Source organism: Homalodisca vitripennis, chromosome 4 (genome assembly GCF_021130785.1).
Source record: "Homalodisca vitripennis isolate AUS2020 chromosome 4, UT_GWSS_2.1, whole genome shotgun sequence".
NCBI classification, from domain to species: domain Eukaryota; kingdom Metazoa; phylum Arthropoda; class Insecta; order Hemiptera; family Cicadellidae; genus Homalodisca; species Homalodisca vitripennis.
Window position 1 is genome coordinate 104,735,772 of NC_060210.1, and position 14,496 is coordinate 104,750,267.

Consider the following 14,496-nt stretch of genomic DNA (forward strand, 5'->3'; position numbering starts at 1 on the left):
GGCATTACATAAGATTCATTCTTAAAATTTTTAGGTACACCAAGAGTTTTTGTGCTAGACTTATTAAACAATTGAGGATGTTCAAAAATCTCTTACAGGTTCAATATACTTTTGAAGTAGGATTTTCCATTCGTTGAAAACACCCTGCCACTCAACTTTTGGAAAGGTGTCAAAATATTTATGAATCTCATCATTAATTTCAATTTCTGAAGAAAAGTGATGACCACGCAAATGTTTCTTCAAATTGAAGAATAATCTGAAGCCGCACATAGCGAGATCATGTGATTTAGAGAGGGGAGGGGTTGCTTTATCATTTTAATGTCAATTTTGGTTTAAAACTCCAAAGATTTTTAGCAATGTAAGAAGAAGCATTGTCGTGGAGCAAAATTAAACCCTTAATGTTCAGCCCTGAAAAATTTCTGGAAAGCATTGTTCAGAGTATAAACTTGCAGTGCTTGTCCTTTGTTCCTTTAGCTAGCCTTCAACAGTCTTGTATCCTAGAAGTGAACATATACATTACTTTCTTCACTGTTCGTCTATTCATGACCGTTTTTGGGGAATTGCTTGTCTTCAAATGCCTATATGCAACTCTTGACATTATTAAGAAGATGAAAGATTTGCTAGCTGATTCTCACATGTACAACATATTGTTCATCTGTCAAATCATTGCGTACCCAACGTTAAACAATTTTCCTGACTTAAAAAGTCATGCAAGATTATTAGCACTGCTGCTGATCAAATTGCTAGGTAATCATCAAATAAATGCCGTGACTATCCTTATGGTGCACATCTATCCAGGTTTTCTTGAGATACGCCGGAATAACTTCAAAATGTTCATCATCTTGAAGCAAATGGGTAGGGTACGATAAGCGGACCTGGTTTTATATATCGAAATTTGGGAAAAATACCATAAAAAACAGTAGCATGGAATAGTGCTCCAGAACCAAAAGTGATGTTGACACGTTTACGTTGTAGAAAATCATATTCTGAATTATTTTATTGATATTAAATTATTTTCGTGATACATCAAGACTTAACAAAATTGATCTTTCCGAACAGACAACACAAATACACTAAAGGACTTAAGTAGCAGTCTGATACCAACTTGCACTCTGACAATCAAATAAGAATGATAAGGTTATCAAGTATGTACTATCTACTGGTGACTTATCTTAAACCTTTTAGAGTGACCATTGTATTATATTACTCATATTCACAACAAATAGGCAATAAAAACTAGCATCACTAAATACAGTGTAGGCCAAAATGTCAAGCTTATAATTTAAGCCTATAATGTTATATGCCATTAATTCAACACTTTTATTATAATAATTGATTTATAATATCAATATCTCATTGTAACCTATAATTCTTACCATAAAGTGTTAACGTTGTGAAAGATACGTTTTATCAACTCGATATAGGCGACAGTAATTCGTAATGGTTCTATATTTGGGACTGGAAAATATAAAAATAAGCACATTTACTGCATAATATTAATTTTAGATATTAATTTGCAAAATAATGTAACATACCCCAGTAACAAATAACTAGTAGTAACACACCACAGACGGATAAACTTAAGCTACCTAAACAAAAAACACAAAGTACAAAAACAGATAACAGATCTAGCAGAAGACTTAATGCAATACATCAATCAGCTGTATATCATGTGATATTACTGTCGTAGCTTAACCATTAACAGTTATACTTCCACACCATAGAGTATAGAATAAATACTCGTCATTGACCCTAAACATCTTTGACTGTATACTTTTATATGATGGTAGTTTAAATTTAGTGAAAACTCAAGGTAGTTTGATAACGGGTCAGATATTATAGGTTACTTAAAGGCAGGTCAGAAGGTAAGAAACTTCTTATTGTAAATTAAATTAAACGGAAAAATGCCTTATTACAGTGTGGCTATCAACCCTCTCTACCTCTCAACCTCATATGATATACAGTACATTTACAATAGTTAAATACAAATACGATAAATTATTAACTTTTTCTTTAAAGAAATAATAACAAATAACATACAAAATTAAATAGACTTAAAGCAACAATCTTAAAATATAACTTAAAACTTAAAATACAAAAGAAAGTTTTACATGTTTGAACACACGCACACACGCGCGCATTGTATTAAATACACGAAAAATTCAAAATTCAGAACAAGAGGCAAAGACATATTCAACCGCTCTAACACTCCGGTTGACCACATGTACGCAAAAAGCAGCACCACTCGTCCCCCATAAGCCCTTCATCAGCAAGCCCCGAAGAAAGTACGGATCTTAATATATCTAATACCATCGGGAAGAGCGTTCCAAGCGACAATCCTGGACGCTGAAGGACCTATTAAAAAAGCGTTGATTAATGAATTGGAATTAGTAACAATGTGGCTTCCCTTCTTGTAGGATGTTCACTAATATCAGAGGCAAAATTGAAATGATCAGATAGATAAACAGGATATTTGGTTTTGATGATTAATGGAGAATAGAAAGAATGTGGAATTTACGTAGTTGATGAAGTTTCATAAGTGACAATTGCTAAATATATTATGTAACGTGCTCATGATGTCTGAGATAAAGAAGAAATCTAATACAATAGTTCCGAGCACGCTGAAGCACGTCCGATTGTTCAACAATCATGTCACTCATAACGACGCATTGTTTAATTTAGTTTCAGCCCTTGCTGTATTGCTCAAAAGTTAATGGCTTCAATATCCAAGATGAGTAGTGACACAAAATTGGCTAGTTTCGTTTAGTAAACAGGGAACGTATATTTGCAAATCATCAGTGCCAAGTTGAAAATTTGAATTTGTTATAATTGAAGTGACATTGTTTATATAAATTGAGAACGGGTTCAAGGACAAAGGACTGTGGGGCCCAACGTTTCAGGTTTCCAGTCAGAATGTTATTCCCCTCCTTCACACATTACTAACGTCCAGTGAGGTAAGACTGGACCCAATTAACACAACCACTGATGAAACCACGTTTCTTTCATTTGATAATGAGGAGAGAGTGATGCAGTTGAAGACCTTAGAGAAGTCAAGTAATATTAAAATGTTCACCAGTCTCTTCTCCATTGCCAATGGGATTGAAGGGAATTTGAGGATTAGACGTTTCAATAAGCGAGCCAGGGCGTGCTTCCAAACATGGTGAAAAATAAAAGGATTCAATGAAAATTTGAAAATTACAGCAATAATAGGCAGTTTTTATTGGTGAGATACCTTTCACAAAGCGTAGAGGTATATTATCAGCTCCGACCGTGTTGTTAGTCATCCCGAGAACGCGGTATAAAATTTTGAGGTTTAGAGTTTATAGAAATTGACCATGCTTTGAAAATTCAGGGACAGATGTTTGTATGTGGTGTGCCGCAAGGACCGGGTCAGAGACAGCCACGTTATCCAGCTAATTGTCCGTTGTAGCAGTATAGTGAGTAGCTTGAAGTGGAAGTTAAGTCAGATTACAAGATTGCAACATTGTAGTCTAATAAGTTTGGTCGTAAGTAGCGGCTCCAATCAAGTCTGATTTCAAGTCTCCAATGATGAAAATATGGCTGTAACGAGCCATAAGATCGATAACTGTACGCTAAAATTCTATATTTGGGGGTTTATAACAAACTCTTACAAGAATATGACTTCCGTTTACATTAACATCCAGAAACATATACAGTGTGTCCACAAAATCATGCCTCACTTTATTTGTTGTTGCTACTCTAGTTGTAGGTCTACGAAAAAGATGTAAATTTAAACAGCCGTTTAAAAAGTTTTGTTTTTATTATTTGAGTCACAGTTCAAATTCAAATGACTTTATTTGTATCATATATACATACAAAAGGGCGAATTTAGGGCCATAAGGCTCTGTCTTACAATTAACCCTGACACAATAATACTTGTTAAGTCAAATAAAACAACTACATTTAAAATAAAACAAAATTATATAATAAAAGTCTCTTTAAAACTTTAATACACATGCATTCATACACACATTCATTAGCACAATATCCGTACTCCAAGACCTACCCCAACTAACCCATCGCTGACGTCATTTCTAGCAATTGAGCTTTCAGTAAGGCTGCAAACCGGTTTCGACTCCCTACTGACTTAATACGGTTAGGAAGGGAATTCCTTGCTCGACAAGCAGTAACGACAAATGATTTATTGTAAGTTGAGGTTCGATGTTATCTAGTAAAGTGTGGCTAACGCTTTTATAAAAACAGTCATCATGGGAACTTTGCAAAGAAAAGATCAGTATGTTTTGTAGCTAGCAAAGTGAGACAAGAATATCGTTGGGTGTTTCATGAAAATCCCTCTGACAAACACAGCATTTATCGTTGGTGTAAGAAGTTTGAGAAAACAGGCTTATTACGTTTATTTGTTCCTGCTTATTGGACCAAAGGCGGACAGGTAGGTTAAAAGACATGAAACCATCGAGAACATTCAAAACATTTTTAAGAAGTCCAAAAAAGTATGTGCAGAATCGCTGACGTGTGTTGAATGTCTCTAAGTCTACAGTCTTCAAAGTGTTGAAGAAGACTTACAGTAATGTAATGATCATTACATTAATTAATTGCACAATATGAAACCTTATGACAAATTCAAGAGCTATGACTTAGCTGCATTCTATATGAAAATAGACTGGAACAAATCACATGGTTTTCAGCGATGATGCTACCTTTCATTTATCTGAAAATATGCAACGTCATAACGTTCAAATATTGAAAATTAAAAGCGACGAATCAGAGCTGTTATTGAATCAGTTACCCCAGAAGTCGTGGTCAAAGTATGCGAGGAGATCAAAGTTTGCTTGGAAATCTACAGAGCGATTGATAATGCTGATGTCGAGCTCACATAAACTGGTGTAAAACTGTTTAAAGTACTCTTTAATCCTATTTTAATCTCATTCTTGTGCTGGATATATGTTCTTTAATACATTTATTTAAAAGTGTGATGAGACTGTGAGCACACTGAGTTCTGGACGTCCCTCCCTAGTGATGTCGGATAAAAATACGATATAAGTAAATAGGTAAGACTTGACTTAAGCAGCGCTTCCAACGTTGCGCTGGTTCGAAGGCTTTGCCGCTTGTAACAGGTTTGAGCCAAGTCTCAGAAATGAAAATAATGTCAATATGAAGAAAATAGAAAATGGAAAAATCCATCAATATGTCTATACAGTGATTACGCGTTAACGTGTGCTGCATTTAAAGAATTATAAGGAGCGAGAGAGCGGCAGAGAAGCGCCGCGCCGGTAGGGATGACAAAGAGATGTAGGGCACTCGGACCTCTGAGCGGCGAGCAGAGGCGAGATACTGCAGGCAGCGAGCGGTCGGCGATGTACCCACGGCAGTGACAATGTGCTCAAATCATTCATTCACACACATCAAACAAAGAAAACAAAGTACTTTATAACTGACATAAAAATCAAATTATATAAGATCAATAGCTATTTCTGATACACACAACATACACGTTTGGCGTATCCAATAAATATTAAAAGTAGAATTTAACTGTTAGACAAAAAATTTAATAATAAAGTGTTATTGCTATAAAAAGATAATATTTTAAATTATTAAATGTGCAGAATAATTTGTAAATAATAAAAATAAAAATGTAGTAATATTAGAATATTATATATAATTTTGGTATTGCGTAGTATTATTATTTAATATTTAATTATAATATTATTCATATTGTGTGTTATTATATATTAATAGATTGATAAGAAATACATATGAAATAATTTAAAGTTTTAAAGAATATTCACAGACTTGGACTGTGCTTAGAAACTTTATTACATACAATATTGTTTGTAAATATTGAAGTAATAAATTGCAATATAAATTTAAAAGAAAATGAATAATTAAATAATATTTGTGTGAATTAAATAAAACGACAATAAATAATAATAGTTTCGATTTAATATTTAAGATAACAAGATTTTACTTCAAGGGTAAGGAGATAAGGAGCGCAGAGGTTCGTTTTATCAGCGCCACCAGATCAAGAGACAGGCTCATCTATGGACTCATACTTAAATTGCATGAAATATTATGTATATAACGTATTTTATTGTCATACCTCTTGTGAATATATTTAAATAAACCTTTCTGCAAAAGTAACGGATTAAATCTTGTGTGCACCGGCAATAGTTTCACTAAAAACAATAAGATTAATCCCGGCGAATTAAAGTGAAAATATGGAGGTGACACATACACTTGTTCGCTTGTATCAATTATCCCCCTCTGCTTTGTATTACTTATAGTAGTACTGTACTTAGTATTAAAAGGACCTTTGTGTTTACTTCTGAAATGACAGGATATTTAGGATGGGTAAGAGACAACAACCTGTTGAGATCTCTTGAGAAGGAATAGAGGGGCTTTATATCTCAGTCCTGTCACCTTGGAAGAAAGGAAGGCCAGTTTTGTTCCAGCCTCTCCAGTCAAAGCCAGCAAGGCCCAGCACTCCATCATGACCATGCTAGTAACTGCATTTAACACTAAGAGAGCTTCATCCACTCCAACCCATTCTCCACAATAGACTAGACCTATTGATCCACACTTGTCCCTATATCTGGACATTTATGTTTACTAAATAGACATAGTGTTGCTTAGATATAATTGACACATCGGTTTTTTCTGTATTCAGTGTAGGTTCAATCAGAAGGTATAAACCCTCCAGAGGTGAACCCTCCTAGAGTAAGGCTTATCATATACTTTGATCTGTTTTCCATTTTACCAGAGAAATATCCAATCTAGCACTACACAATTAAATCACCCATTGTGGCTTGGTCTCCATGTCAGCTGAGCGAAATAGCTGATATCCAGATATTCAAGGATAAGTTCTTTAGAGTGTTAGGTGCAAGAAATAGGATTCAATATAAAGTAGGATACCTTAAGCAGCTTGATCTATTGTCTGTTGAATATCGTAGTGTGGTCCAGATTAAGACTTTTCAAGAGGTCATTGATTGCCGTAAACTATTGAGGGTGGAAAGACTAAATGTGATCCTCACTTACAAGATCTCTAGAATAATTTGCAAGGGAGCAACAGTCTCAAAAATACACTGCTTACACGGGGCAAACGTGTTCAGAGAATTGGTATCCAGTTGTTATCCTGCAGAGTTGACTTCTTTTTCTTTTCTTATTTACAGTGTTTGTTACTTGTACTACTTCTATTAATTTACAGATCAAAAAAACCCTAGACCTGTACATATACTTTATGTATGGTAGTAGGTATATTGATTTAAAGTTTTTTACATATATATTTCTTCACAATTATACTATTTTTTATTGTTGTACGGTATTTAATTATCATAGTCATACAATGTGAGCAATATTTATTGGCTGATCATTAGTGAAGCCACTAAACATCAAGGGCACTAATATCACTCATCAAGGGACTGGAAAAATGTTATTTAAGTCTGTATGTATATCTGTCCGCATGATATCTCAAAAGTGAACTAGCCTATAGACTTAAAATGTTGCATGAAACATCATTTCAATAATAAAAAAAACATTGAGTTTGATTTTAATACCACTAGAGAATTACAGCACATTTACCAACATTAATTAAATTTCGCGAGGCCTTTCAGAATTGAAGATTCCATTTTCAGGCAACTTCACAAATGAATGAATGGATTATTTATTTGTGAAGTTGCCTGAAGATGGAATCCTCAATTCTGAACGTCCTTACAAATTTAAATTAATATTGGAAAATGTGCTGTTATTCTCTAGTGGTATTAAATGAAGATATTTCCAATGCTTCAAGTAGCTTCATTGAGTTTGATGATTGTGTATGTCAACTCCATGAGATTTGGCTAAGCATTAGTGAACATTTTTACATGATGTATGATTGAAACGTTTTTGAGCTAGCTAGCTAATTAGCACACAGTCAACTCTCTATATCTAGGTCACATAACACACTTTTTAAATGTATTGAAATCAAATTTGAGTATCAGAAGGGCAAAGTAAAGAAATTTTGGTAAAATGTTATTTGAAAAGACAACAGGATTTCATCCATTTGCTATTGTTAAATATTATAAGAGTATAAAACTAAGATGTTTGGAATTAAAACTAATCAGTAAAATAACTATGCTATAATCATTTACATAACTTGTTTCCATTTAGGCACACCATCCTGACTATATCTATTCTCATTTGTATGACAGACTCACTTTATGTGCTGCTAAGTAAAGAATTAGTTATCCTTTTCTTCAATAATTGTCAAAAGAACTTTACATAGGGAGTACAGACAAATCACTTGCCAAAGTCAAAAATTTAACAGAACTAGTTGTACATAAAAATGTAAGCACACATACTAGAGGTTCTTAGCTGTGTGAAGAATTACAACCCATAAGACTTCAAAAGATCTGAAACAAAAACCGGAGACAGTACTGATGGGGGCAGACACCTTAGACCATATGTTTTGTTCTTGATCACAATGTTTATGTTCGAATTTTTTTGGCTACGGTGTCTTTGATTGTTACACTTTATTTACTAGAACGATACGGTAGTAATAAATTTTAAACAAAAAGTATTATTTATTGACTAAACAACCTATTGAGAAACTGTTCAATGTACAACTTTTAGCAATTTTAGGTGGCAGTTGAGATTTACTCTGCCCTGAGAAAAGAGGTTGAAATGGAACTATAAAATAACTATACAAGTGGAATAAAATCACTGTAAAGAGAGCATCGATCAAAACTTTCTGGTACATTTCCTTCCCAGTTTTACCCTCACTTACTTCACAAATACAAATTTGTGCACAGATCAATGTATATTTATTACTTTTTATGTTACAGAAGAACAATGTTGTGAATGAAAGTTCTTCTCTTGTATAATTTTAGGTCATTATATACAATATATTTTTGTAGTCCTACTTTGGTTGACTATATTTGTTTCATACAGAATGCTGCTCTGTCTAGGAAATTCATGGAAAACATAGGTTTTAGGTTTTTGAAAAACGTACATTCATTGTGCATTGCTATTGTATTTATGATGACCTTGTGAGTTTTAAAGATTGGACGGTTTGCAAGTGAGGTATGTTTGCATTCTTTTGACACTTAACTCTTCATGAATTCTACTGATCCAGGAATTCTGGATTTGGGCAGAGGGAGGATCGATAAATGGTAAAGGGAGTTTGACAAACAAGGAAAGATGATTGAAGAAAATAGAAGTAAATATAAATTTGAGTTGAAAGTACTACATCCTACTAGGATATTGTGAGGATTATTACTGTTGACCAGGTGATTGCTCAAGATATGTTTACCAAACCATGTTGAGTATTTAAGCTAAGATAGCAAGACCAGTGAATCAATCACCTTCACTGCTAGCTCTAGGCATCACAACATGAGATATGTAAGTGTAATTGTGAATAATTTAAAAATATTAATCTATAATTTTGCCTTGAAAAAAAAAACCATGCAGTAAATCACTGAAACTAAACATTTTCATTTAGAGTAAATTAAAACAGTATTTTATTTTAAACCGATCTTGCCAAGATATGCAACTGTTATATAATAGTAGTAAGTTAATAATACTATTGCCAGAATGGCGACTTCCAGTTTTTGTTCAATATTAAAGCTAAAAAATACGTCCTTAATATGTGTGGAAAAATCAGCTTGTTTTACTAATATTCAGATACATTTTAAAAATTCCTACTGTATTTAAAATTATTGTTACTTTTAACACAATACTCACAGAATCTTACTATTAAAAGTTTCTGAAATACTATCTTTTATCTGAGGCAAACATATAATCTATGAGAAAGATGCATATGCAACTTAAACGATTATAATCTTAGGATAGTGATATGCTGAGGTGTGAATGGAACACCAGTACAAACTTAGGCAGATCTCTGTCTGTTGTTTTAATTGTTACGTTCAACTGTTTCTTCACGTCTCAACTAATAATATGTGACTTTTAATATTCCAAAAGTAAACAAATAACAAGAGTAACCAAATTTTACAAAAGAACCTATTACCGTACTCAATATGTGAATTTTAATTCAAATTGGATGTTATGTTTTCATGTAACTTGCGATTTATTTCTTCAATCTTTTAAAATAATAATTTTTTTTAACATGTATTGCTGTAATATTTATTTTTCTACTGAAATTATGTTAAAAACTTATTTTGTAATACTAAAAAAACTATAATAATATTTTATATGAATTGGTTGGTCGGATAATTTCACAGATTTTGCATGAAAGCATTAAAGAATGCAAACAGTAAAAGACTTTGCATGTATGTGTTACTCAATACAAGGATATGGCTTCTATTAAATTTCTTCTTTCGCAAATCTTTATTAGTTTAATTGTATGTGTCTAAGGAATCAGAAATGACTATTGAAGGCATTGATAAAATTCATTTTTAACAAAAGTAATAATGATTCTATTATATAATATTATTATAATAAAAAATAGCATAAATACATTTTTGTCAACACTCATTGAATTTTGTATCCATTTCATCCCTTTTATCTAGTTGTATGAATTATATATTTTCATTTTTATTCTTTAATTATTTATATTAGGTTTTGGATTTTTCAGATTGTCGTAATAGCTGCTGTCATTGTGACTGCCTGGGCTAGGCCTCGGTTTCTTTCCGATCAATATGGTGTTCCCAGTTTAGCACCTGCTCCAACAGGTGCTTTTGCTCCTGCTCCAGCTCCTTCTGCTCCAACTTCTGTATCTACAGCAGCATTTGCTCCAGCTCCTGCACCAGCATTTGCTCCTGCCCCAATAGTTGGCTCTCCATCAAACTTTGCTCCTGCTCCAGTAGAAGGTCCAGTTTCATCATTTGCTCCTGCTCCTACTTCTGTGTCTACAGCAGCATTTGCTCCTGCTCCAATAACCGGCTCTTCAGGAAACTTTGCACCTGCTCCAGTTGCAGGTTTTGCACCAGCTCCTTCTCCAACTTCCGGATCTACAGCAGCATTTGCTCCTGCCCCTGCACCCGCATTTGGTCCTGCTCCTGGAGCATCTTTTGCACCAGCTCCTCCTCCAGCTTCTGTATCTACAGCAGCATTTGCTCCTGCCCCTGCACCCGCATTTGGTCCTGCTCCTGGAGCAGCTTTTGCACCAGCTCCATCTCCAGCTTCTGTGTCTACAGCAGCGTTTGCTCCTGCCCCTGCACCTGCATTTGGTCCTGCTCCTGGGGCAGCTTTTGCACCACCTCCTTCATCATCATATGGGCTTCCATCATTTTAGTTCAGCCAACTACGTCCACTTTGGGTCCATATGCTCCAAGAAACTAATGTAGTGAATTTTTTTATCTCATTAAAATTTTAAAGACAAAGTATTTTATTATATTTGTTTAAGTGCTTTTTACTGTTGTCCATATTCTATGTGCAAATGGATTGTAAAATATGATTATTGCCAGATCCTTATTACAGTTTGGGAATAAATTTAGTTTGTAAATAATAGCAAATTTATATTGTATAATAGCAAGACACATCTTTTCATTAAATAAATAGAGAGTTTCCAATGAGAAATAAATCAATTGTAACCACACTAGCTTTTGTGAATGTCGAAATTGAAAGGGACCAAAAGTTGTGAAATACCACAAGTTACAATTTTACACATCATATTTTTTGACTTAACATACTGAAAAACAACCATCAGACACACTCAGTTAATAACAGTTATATCAACATCAGCCATCAAGATTAATGAACTAAAATTGATGTCTTTCAGAATATTTTCAAAGATTTTTCTTTCTGAATTATTTTGTATGAATCAAATTGATAAAATTCAAGTAAGGAAAAAAAGTTGGAAGTTCATATTGGTAGCAATAGAATATTTTCTATATTAATTTTAAGTTTTTCTTCTGACTTCTCAATAAAAAAAATGTAATTTAATATTTTTGTTAAGTTAATGAGTAACGGTATACTATACTAATGATTGGGCATGTTTATTATCCATTATGTCAACTAATATCATTAACGATGGTCAGCCATCCCAAATTAAATTAATTACAATTTTGAAAATAAACATAAATGCCAAACCTCATAAAAATAATATTGAATAACTAATATTAAAGCAACTGTTGTAATTAGGGCTTCCATCCTTATATGTTCTCTGAATTATTGGTCTATAAAACCTTTAAAAATAATATACAGCTCAAACAAGGTTTATATTTGAACAGTGAAAATCTAAAAAGATAATACCACATCTTTTATTCAAAATTTGTATTAGCAACGCTAAACTTATTTTGAACAGAAGCAAGAAGACTGATATTTTCCAGTAGTGGACAAAGAGCAAGGCCCCATTATGTTCCTTACTTAACCCATTTTTTTTGTTTAGAAAAATCTTTCAGCAGTACATATTGCAATACTGAATGATTTAAATAATAATAATAATAATGGTTTACTAAAAAGTAATTGAAAAAATTAAAAATTTGAGGGGGTCCAGACCCCTTGGATCCCCTTGCTGGCTATGTCCTTGAGCAGAAGTTGTTTATATTATATTTTGTAAAGGTACATTGAACTCATTAAAATTAACATTTTAAATTTGTACTAATAAAATGCTGACATTTTAGATATGTAATACGGTACATTACATAAAAATAATAGTAATTTGCATTGGCTACAAGAAAGATGAATGACCACAAGCAAATATATATATATATATATATATATATATATATATATATATATATATATATATATATATATATATATGCTTTTTTCCGGCATTACTTCTTTATAAAACATGCTTCGTTAGAGAATCCAAACAAACTAAATGTTATTATTAGTAACATTGGTCATGATTATTAAAATCATGATAAAGGAGCGATCAAATAGTTTAACTTAACATTTATGTAATTTAAATGACCATATTTAATAAGGTAATAAAGTACATATAAAGAGACACTAAACTCTTTTCGGTCTCATCCTGATCATTCTCCAAAGACGGTGACCTCGACAAGTTTAGTCGGAACAGTGGACTACGAGATTGACATACTTATAAAAAGATCACCTATTCCCGCACCATCAATTCATAATACGAGTAAGTTCTGCTATTACGATTAAAGACTTGCATTATAAATCGTTCTATCTTATAAGTTACAAAAAGTACAAATAAGTTTTTCAAGTGAGACTGTGTTTATCTCTTCTGTATTACAGCGCACATGTAGCAATAAATGTGTAAGTTACGTTTAAATTAATGTGATTGCGATTTTCAGAAAGAGAAGAATATATTATTATAAAAAGACGTTTGGTGAGGTTATTCTGAGACAAGAATGTAGCTAGTATCGATAATAACAAAGAAGGTAAGTTCTTATTATTAATATAATCTCAATTATTATTCAAAAAAGAAATAAGAAATTTTGGGTTTTATGTACCGGTATTGGAAAATCTTGAAGATAGAATTAGTAACAGAAATTTACGGAAATTTTGCAGATATTATGTAGTGGCCTCTACAAGGGAAAGCAATGAGATGAAGCCGAGTTGCATTAATCATATAATGATGTTATAGGTTTTTGATTGTATAATATATTGTGTAGTTTTCCCTATTCAGGCAACGGCTTGTCATCTCGACCAATCCGTTGAGGAATTTGTGTACCTTTTTTCACAAACAACACATGTATATGTAAGGTGTTTTGTTATTCATAAGCAATAAATACAATCCCAAACTTTCAAACCCTAGTTAGTTTTCCTGTAGTAAAATATCAATATTTAAAACAATATAATAAATAAACCACTTCTGTATCATCCACATTGGCCATTTACTTATCATTTTAGATAATTTTTTAGGAAATTACCATTGTCGTTGTTAAATTGACTTTTTGCTTTATTTATTTATTTAACCCGTACTTTGCCCTTGCTTAACTAGCTATTGATATAAATAAACGTTTGATTTACAATAATTGCTATTGAGTTTATTTGTCACATACAGGGTTTCGTGGATTATACTGCCATGGGCACATAAAAAAAATTATATCCAACATAGATAAAATTGTGGTACATATTAAATTTGAATTTACACAAAAATAGGTTTAAATTTTTGAAAAATTTGGAATCATAAATTGGGTAGATCTTACTTGAGTTCAAATCCAGTTTTACTTTGTATGTTCCATTGTATGTTCCATCTTCCAATCATCCTTGTCAGCTTAGTGTAGATTTAATATTGGTAGTAGTAATCTTTGCAGATCTGAGAGTTCTGGTTGTCATCCAATATTCAAGTGTTCATCATCTAGTAAATGTCTTTTCTGTTCTTGGATTCAAAAATCGAGATTCACCAATTTAATACAAATAATAAAAGTATTACTGTATTTAATAACTCAAATGTTTATTAACTTTGATGAGAAAAGCTTCTTCCCAGTCTCCTATTAAGCCATAATTCAAAAGAATCAAATTCCATTATTGTAGTCACCAGCTGATCTAAATTCACTTTATAACTCCAGGTGTTGTAAACTTACTTTGCATAACAATCTCCTTGATATTAAGATTTAATGTATTCTGTGGTATTTGGTCTAAAGAAATTATTTTTTTGTTATC

General features: G+C 32.6%; 2 protein-coding genes across 2 annotated transcripts in view; one reads left to right on the forward strand and one right to left on the reverse strand.

Moving 5' to 3' along the window:
- LOC124359872 (zinc finger protein 708) overlaps nt 1-1,629 on the reverse strand; it is a 32,212-nt gene extending 30,583 nt beyond the window's left edge. The window contains 1 exon segment of the mRNA XM_046812979.1: nt 1,377-1,629. The gene's annotated coding sequence lies outside the window, so the exon portion shown is untranslated.
- Nucleotides 1,630-9,345: 7,716 nt separating this feature from the next.
- On the forward strand, nt 9,346-11,206 carry LOC124361144 (skin secretory protein xP2-like). Its single transcript, XM_046815184.1, has 2 exons — nt 9,346-9,354; nt 10,547-11,206. The coding sequence occupies exons 1-2, from the start codon at nt 9,346-9,348 to the stop codon at nt 11,204-11,206; spliced, it is 669 nt and encodes a 222-aa protein (XP_046671140.1).
- Nucleotides 11,207-14,496: the final 3,290 nt, after the last annotated feature.